The 7,976-nt window shown below is 44.4% G+C and overlaps 1 protein-coding gene across 1 annotated transcript; it reads left to right on the plus strand.

Moving 5' to 3' along the window:
- Positions 1 to 26: 26 nt before the first annotated feature.
- Itgb1bp2 (integrin subunit beta 1 binding protein 2) lies at positions 27 to 5,861 on the plus strand. The gene is made up of 10 exons (XM_038316739.1): positions 27 to 787; positions 880 to 936; positions 1,010 to 1,152; positions 2,852 to 2,946; positions 3,053 to 3,111; positions 3,216 to 3,286; positions 3,359 to 3,458; positions 3,727 to 3,840; positions 4,256 to 4,318; positions 4,548 to 5,861. The coding sequence occupies exons 1-10, from the start codon at positions 671 to 673 to the stop codon at positions 4,776 to 4,778; spliced, it is 1,050 nt and encodes a 349-aa protein (XP_038172667.1). The 5' UTR covers positions 27 to 670; the 3' UTR covers positions 4,779 to 5,861.
- Positions 5,862 to 7,976: the final 2,115 nt, after the last annotated feature.

The raw sequence follows: 7,976 nt of genomic DNA on the forward strand, positions 1-7,976 counted from the left end.
CATGGGCAGGGGAGGATGAGATGCAAGATAGAGTGGCTAGGATCAATGCTGGGTAATGGTAGTGGCAGACAAGCTACTCCAAATGGCAGAAAATGGAGGGGTTGTATCCATACCACATAGGGAGGGAGGATCTTAATTAGTATTTTGTTTCTTAGCAGCTGTTGGTATGTCAGAGGCTTGGAATTGGCAACATCTAAAACTGCTGTAGTTACTGACCTCACCCAAGTTCCAAGGGCTCTTCCTGAGCCTCAGAGCTAAAATACTCTGGAGCACTTTCCTATTGGCTGGGAAGACCAACTCAAGTTCCCTTGCCCATGTTTGGAGGTGGACGCCTCCTGAACTAAAGATAGAAACAGCTGGCCCTTCTAGGCAGCTAAAAGCCTTCAGACTTAAGAGGTATTCCCCACTCTGCAGCCAGACTCCTTGAAATACCCTTTGAGTAAGCTCAACCAACGCATCCATGTCTCTGCTCTGCCATAACAAAGGCTGTGGGCAACACTTTGACCCTAATATCAATCTCCCTGGTGAGTAAATACTGACCTTGGGCTCTGAGTAGGTGTTAGCTGTTCATCTGTGGGCTGGCTATTGGGAACAGGGAGAACAAAAGCTGGGCATGATTTGGGTGATCTTCAGTCTGCTGGTTTACTTTCCACATTGAAGAACCATTAACATGAACCTGAAGAAAATACGAGGGATGCTATTTGACATAGTTCTTTGCTGCTTTCTGGTATCTACAGATTCCTGTCACTATCACCCTGGGGTTCCAATCTTCCATGATGCACTTAAGGTGAGGAATACGTGATGGGGGCCTAGCAGGAACATTTTCCCCAAGGAAATCTACCCAGGAAATCTAAGCTGATCAGGGTCTCTTGTTGTCAGGGTTGGTCCTGCTGCCGAAAGCGAACTGTAGATTTCTCTGAGTTCTTAAATATCAAGGTAAAGCCTTTACTTCCTTGGATTCTAGTCCCTATGGAAGAACGCTTCTAATCCTTATCTCCTTATCTACTAGGGCTGTACTGTGGGACCACACTGTGCTGAGAAGCTTCCTGAGGGCCCTCAGCCTGAGGGCCCTGCCACGAGTTCGCTTCAGGAGCAAAAACCTCTGAATACAATTCCAAAGTCAGCAGAGACCTTGCTCCGAGAAAGGCCTAAGTAAAGAGACCCAAGGCTTTTTTCTCTACCCATGCAGGGATTAATGGCTCACTGGGGATTGGAAACAAGGGGTTAGAGATGTGAGAAGGGTCATGTGTTGGCGGCTTGCATGATGCATCTTTTGTCATAGGGGAAATTTGTGTCAAGAAATGTCTGTTGCTATAAGATGGTGTAAGGATGATGGAATAGATCCCTTTATTCTAGGGACTAGGTAGCTCCTCAAATCCATGGTCTATAGCAGAGTAAGCAGTGACTGGATAACCTGTGCTTTGATTTTGTTGAGCTAGGCTGTCTGTATGGTCCAGTCTTGAAATTGGTCCTCCTACCTTAACTTCCTGAAGGCAGACATTTTTACAGGTGTGTACAACCACACCTGCTTGAAGTGATATTTTTGTTGTGCATTTTCAGTTTTTAATAATTTTAGTTAGTAAAGAAAGGAATGGGTTTCATCAAGTTTTCATACATGTATCATTGTAGCTTGCTCATGCCTACCCCCCAACACACCTCTATTGATCTCTTTGGTTTTGGAAGAACTTAATCTTACGTGTTTTGTTGGCTCATTCCTGTACTCCCAATACTTAGAATGCTCGGTCAGTAAGATTGCTGTGGATATTGGACTGGCCTGGGATACAGAAAATAAAACAAAAGTAAATCTTAAATTGCTGCACATGTTGCTCTGTGCCTGTAGATTGCAAAGTTTAGGCAGAGGTGGCGGGATCACCAGAGGTCTGAAGCTAGTCCATTCTATACAGTGAATTACAGGTCAGTTATGGTTACCGAGGGACATCTTGTCTTAAAACAACAAAAGGATCCAGTAGTATGGCTCAACAAGAAAAGGTGATTCCTCCATAATACTAGCTGGGTTTGGTCCCGGAAGTCTACATAAAGATGCAAACCGAGAAGTAACACTATAAAGTTGTCCTCTGACCTCCACACGTGTGCGATAGTATGCAGCCCCGACACTATGCTAGTAATAATAAACAAAAATTCAATACAAAAAGCTCAATATTTTATTTGAATTTCTTTCTGAAACAAGGTAACCCTGACATTTTTATTTATATGTAAGTGTGTGTGGCTACAGGTGATTGTGTGCTGCCAGGTGTAGGTGCTGGGGACTGAACTACTCTTCTGCAAGAGTAGTAAGGTTCCCCACTTCAGGCTGCATATTCTCTCCAACCCCTTAAAAAGCTACATCTTGCAGGTGTGGTGGTGGTGCACGCCTTTAATCCCAGCACTCAGGAAGCAGGGGTGGGTGGATCTATTGAGTTCCAGGCCAGCCTGGTCTACAGAATGAGTTCCAGGACAGCCAGAGCTGTTACACAGAGAAACCTCAAAAAAAAAAAAGCTACCTTACATCATAGGGTATTAGTAGTATTAGAAAGGCAGGAGGTTGCAGAGAATATAAGCAAGAAGGCATTAGGTTCACAATCAAATAGAGGAAGAGGAAGTGATGTAGTTCTGCAGAGAAATGTGGGAAGAGTAGAAACAATCAACTGCAAAGGAAGCCCTGAGCCTTCTCCAGGGCTATGGGATTTGGATGTCCACAGAGGTGAAAATTGCCAGTAAAGTTGTCCCCTGATTTCTCTGACCCTGATACACTTTCACCAGACTTACTTGATTCTAACAGTGTGGGTAGGGGTGCTAGAGCTGGTTATTCTGATGAATGGATCAGATCTAAATGCCTGCTTGTAACTTATAGGGCAGAGATGCCTCCAAAACTGCTGCCACTTATTATATCTCAAGCCCTGGGAGTGGCATTGGAACAGAAGGAACTAGACCAGGAACCTGGAGCAGGTAGGTGGGCCTATTAAAATAGGACAAGTCTCAAATACTGGAATTTCATGTAAATGGCAGTAGGGTGGGGGAAATAGAAAAGTTCCTGACTGTTTCCTTTACCCAGGACTTGACAGTAGTCTGATCTGGACTGGTTCCAGCTGCCAGAACCCAGGATGTGATGCTGTGAGTGAGAGTTTTGGGGGGCTCAAGCATGTGGCTGAGAGATGGCTGGGCGATGCCTGGGGATAGGCATGAATTTGAATGACCTGTTTCTCCTTTGGCCTTAGGTTTACCAAGGTCCTGAGAGTGACTCTGCTCCATGTACCTACCACCCAGGGGCACCTCGATTTCATGAAGGGTAAGAGAAAGTACATATAAATGAGAGTAAGGGCTTGGAGTAGAATTCATATAAATGATCTTCCTCCCTCAGGATGAAGTCTTGGAGCTGTTGTGGTATCCAGACTCTGGATTTTGGGGCATTCCTGGCACAGCCAGGATGCAGAGTTGGTAGACATGACTGGGCAAAGCAGGTAAGCCCCCCGCCCCACTTCTTAAACAGTTGGTTAGGCCCCAGTAACAGAGATAAGCTCTCCTCATACCTTCTGGCTGACCTCCCTAAAATTTTCCTTTAGTACAATCAAATAAAATTCTGTTTTTTATCTCTCTATAGCCCAGAGTCTTGGCTATATGAAATAGTTAATCATTCTGAGGTTTTTGTGTGTGTGTGTCTTTATTCCCCATGAGGCTCCTCCTGGTTTAAGAGTTGACTTTTCCCATTTTCTTTTCACATCTCTTTAGCTGCCAGCTTCTTGCCGCCATGATTGGCACCAAACAGATTCCTTGGTAGTGCTGACTGTATATGGCCAGATTCCACTTCCTGCATTTAACTGGGTGAAAGCCAGTCAAACTGAGGTGAGCAGTGATCTGGGGCAGGATGGGAGTGAGTGAACGCTGGTGGTCACACAGTCTTACAGGAACAAATGCTGTATGCTGCTACTCTTTTTTTGTTTGTTTTGGTTTTCCAAGGCAGCATTTTTTCTGTGTAGCCCTGGCTGTCCTGGGATGCATTCTGTAGACCAGGCTGGCCTCGAACTCACAGAGATCCGCCTGCCTCTGCCTCCCGAGTGCTGGGATTAAAGGCGTGCGCTACCACTGCCCATCATATGCCGTCACTCTTTAGGTTCCAGAGTCCCCCAAGAGGAATGGAAAGTTATTACAGCAGGGTTGGCTGGCGGGCCTGTGGATCTTGCCTCTTACCTGGTTCTGAAGAAATGACTTTTTCTGACCTTCTGGATTTGATACTACCCTTCTAATTCTTTCCTCTCAGCTTCATGTCCACATTGCCTTTGATGGTAACCGCGTATTCCAAGCCCAGATGAAGCTCTGGGGGGTAAGTGAAGAGAAGTGGGCAGAGGCAAGAGGGGGTAGACAGACCGAGTCGGTAGAGGGTAAGCTGTGGTTTAACTGCTTTGGTTTTCCCTCCTTCATCTCCTCTTCCTTCTGTTCTTCCCCATTGCGTTCTTCTGCCTTCCCCTTTCTTTTTCTGTTCTGTTGTTCATCAACACTCTAAGCCCAAGTCTGTGATTTCTTCATTCTTTCTGTCTCTCCCTCCTCCTTAGGTCATAAACGTGGAGCAGAGTTCTGTCTCCTTGATGCCATCACGGGTGGAAATCTCCCTGGTCAAGGCTGACCCAGGATCCTGGGCCCAGCTGGAGCACCCCGATTCACTAGCTGAGAAGGCGAGGGCAGGGGTTTTGTTAGAGATGGATGAGGAAGAATCTGAGGATTCAGATGATGACCTGAGCTGGACAGAGGAGGAGGAAGAGGAAGAAGAAGCTATGGGGGAATAGTAACAGCAGCCAGTTGAGTTTCTAGGTAGGCTCTCGGCGACCTCAGAAACTAGGATATGGTTGACTGTGTGGTGTCACTGAGCAGCAGGAGGCTGGAGGAGGAGAGAACAAACTGTGCTGCTGCTCCCCTAAATAAACCTTATATTCTGCAGTTTCACATAAGCGTCCTCTCTCACCTCATCATGGAAGAGTGGATTCAGTCCCACCCCGCCACCACTTGGCTGTGTGTTTGGCACACATGTGAAAACAAGCACATGCATATGTATTCTGCTCCTCACAGCCACCAGGAGCTTATGAGCACATCCTGTATGTCCAGTTCCATCTTAGATGGTTTACAGAAAGCTGAGAATTAGGCTTATTCATTTCTCTCAAGAGAAAGACCTGGGCTGGGCATGGTGGTGCATGCCTGTAATCCTACCACTTAGGGTCAGGAGTTCTTGGTCATTCTCACCTACATACTGAATTGGAAGCTAGCCTGGGCTACATGAAACCTTGTCTTACAACTTTCCCTCTGAATAAAAGGTACAAACAGAAAAAAAAAAAAGAAATGACATTCTAAGCTGGGTCTGATGGCTCATACACCTCGAATTCCAGCACTGGCAAAGCTGAATTAGAAGGACTGCCATGATTTTAAGGCCAGCCTGGTCTAGTTTGAGCTAAAAAAATAAACCCAACATCCTAGCTAGTTGTAGTTGTTTGTTCCTACAATTCTAGTAAGCAGGAGGCTAAAGCAGGAGGATTTTAAGTATAAGATCAACCTAGGCTACATAGAAAGTCCAGATGCCTGGATGACATTCTTGGTGACCCTAGTGCTTTTGCTATTGTTTACTACATATGAGAGTGTATGTGTAAAGGAGAAGACACAAAAGTTAGTACGGTGTGCCTAGATTGAAAAAAATCCTAAAATTATAGGTCATTATTTTTATAGTCTTGCTATATGACCCAGAATCTTCTTGCCTCAGCCTGCTCACTGCTGTAATTACAGGTGCAAGTCCCCTTGCTCAGACCCAAAAAGTATGGGGTATTTTTGTTCATAGTACCGGGGATACTCTAACCCAGGACCTACCACATGCTGTACAGACATTCTACCACTAAGCCACAGCTCCTGCTAAAGGGAACTTAAAAGACATTATGGGGGCTTGAGAGATGTCTCAGCGGCTCACAGTGTGTACTGCTTTTCCAAAGGAGCTGAGCTTGATTCCTATTGCCCACATCATGTGTCTCCCAACCACCTGTAACTCCAGATCCAGGGGATCCAACTCCTGTGACCTCTGGGCACCTGCACTCACATGCACATACCCACAAACACACATACTTTTTGGGGGGTTTTTCAAGGCATGGTTTCTGTTTAACAGTCCTGGCTGTCCTGGAACTCACTTTGTAGACCAGGCTGGCCTCAAACTCACAGAAATCCACCTGCCTCTGCCTCCGTAGTGCTGGGATTAAAGGTGTACGCCACCACCGTTTGGCCACATGAAATTTTTAAGCTCTTAAAAACAACTGCACAACTGATGAAAAAGAGTACAAAAAATCCTCAAAAATAAATAAAAGACATTATGGTTTGCTCACCGTATCTGCAGATTTTGCGTTCATGGATTCAATGATTGTGAGTTGAAGATATAAAGAAAAATTTGCATTAAATGGTTATAGATTTTCTTAATAGTGTAGCAATCATTTACAAAGCATTTACTTAAGTACTATAAACTAGAGGTAGATAATTATAGGAGAATATGTGTAAGTTATATGCAAATACTATGCCTTTTCTTCAGAGACAGGGTTTCTCTGTATAGTCCTGGCTGTCCTGGAACTCACTCTGTAGACCAGGCTGGCCTCAAACTCACAGAAATCCACCTGCCTCTGCCTCCGTAGTGCTGGGATTAAAGGTGTACGCCACCACCGTTTGGCCACATGAAATTTTTAAGCTCTTAAAAACAACTGCACAACTGATGAAAAAGAGTACAAAAAATCCTCAAAAATGAATAAAAGACATTATGGTTTGCTCACCGTATCTGCAGATTTTGCGTTCATGGATTCAGTGATTGTGAGTTGAAGATATAAAGAAAAATTTGCACTAAATGGTTATAGATTTTCTTAATAGTGTAGCAATCATTTACAAAGCATTTACTTAAGTACTATAAACTAGAGGTGGATAATTATAGGAGAATATGTGTAAGTTATATGCAAATACTATGCCTTTTCTTCAGAGACAGGGTTTCTCTGTGTAGTCCTGGCTGTACTGGAACTCACTCTGTAGACCAGGCTGGCCTAGAACTCAGAGATCTACCTGACTCTGCCTCCGAAATGCTAGGATTAAAAGCATGTGCCACCACCGCTTAGCTATAATGCCTTTTCATATAAAGAATTTAAGTATCTTCCAAGCGTGGTGCAAGCAGGAGGTTCATGTATGGACCTCCCTCCTCTCTCCTGCTGATATTACACAGAATGACTGCATAGACCATTCTATTTATTTTGATATTGTTGTTCTTATTTTTTTTTGTTTTGTGATTGAGGCTCTCATACTGTTGCCCAGGATGATTTGGAACTCATTAGATATAGCTCAGGTTGGCCTCAAACTTGGAACAATCCTCCTACCTAGCTTTCTGAATATTGGGGCAACAGGAATAGGCCACCATACCCAGCTGAAATGTAGACTTGTGGTTTATTTTTAGTCTCCCTCAGCAGAATCATCAATAACTGAGAAAATCAAATTCTAAGAAACAGTACTAGAAAGATGGCTCAGGGGGTAAAGACAGTTGCTACACAAGGCTGGTGGCTTTCAGTCCCTGGAATCCATGATAAAGAACCATTTCATGAAAGTTGTTCTCTGATCGCCACACATGTGCTATTGCATGTGGGTGCCCACTCTTACACACATGGTGTGACACACACACACACACATACACACACACAATAATAATAAATTTCCAAGAAATATCCACCAAGAAAGCTCTTCAAGCCTCAGGCAATCTCAGGTTCTTTATTTCTCCTAAGTCCACTGCTCATCCTCTCTCTCTCCTCCATCTGTCTCCTCCCTTTGTTCCTCATTCCTTTCTCTAGGGTATCATGTAGCCCTGGCTGACCTGGAACCCAATATGTGAACCAGGTAAGCCTTGAACTTGTAGAGAACTCCTGCCACTACACCCACATCAAGCTCTTCATTTGGTGTCTTTTTGGATCAGATTGAAGATAACTAGTATG

Source organism: Arvicola amphibius, chromosome X (assembly GCF_903992535.2).
Source record: "Arvicola amphibius chromosome X, mArvAmp1.2, whole genome shotgun sequence".
Taxonomy (NCBI): domain Eukaryota; kingdom Metazoa; phylum Chordata; class Mammalia; order Rodentia; family Cricetidae; genus Arvicola; species Arvicola amphibius.

Coding starts and splice junctions, on each gene's coding strand:
- Itgb1bp2 (XM_038316739.1), top strand. CDS start 671: ATGAACCTGAAGAAAATACGAGGGATGCTATTTGACATAGTTCTTTGC. Junction 3,287..3,358: donor GCACCTCGATTTCATGAAGG/GTAAGAGAAAGT, acceptor TTCCTCCCTCAG/GATGAAGTCTTGGAGCTGTT. Junction 4,319..4,547: donor CCCAGATGAAGCTCTGGGGG/GTAAGTGAAGAG, acceptor CCTCCTCCTTAG/GTCATAAACGTGGAGCAGAG.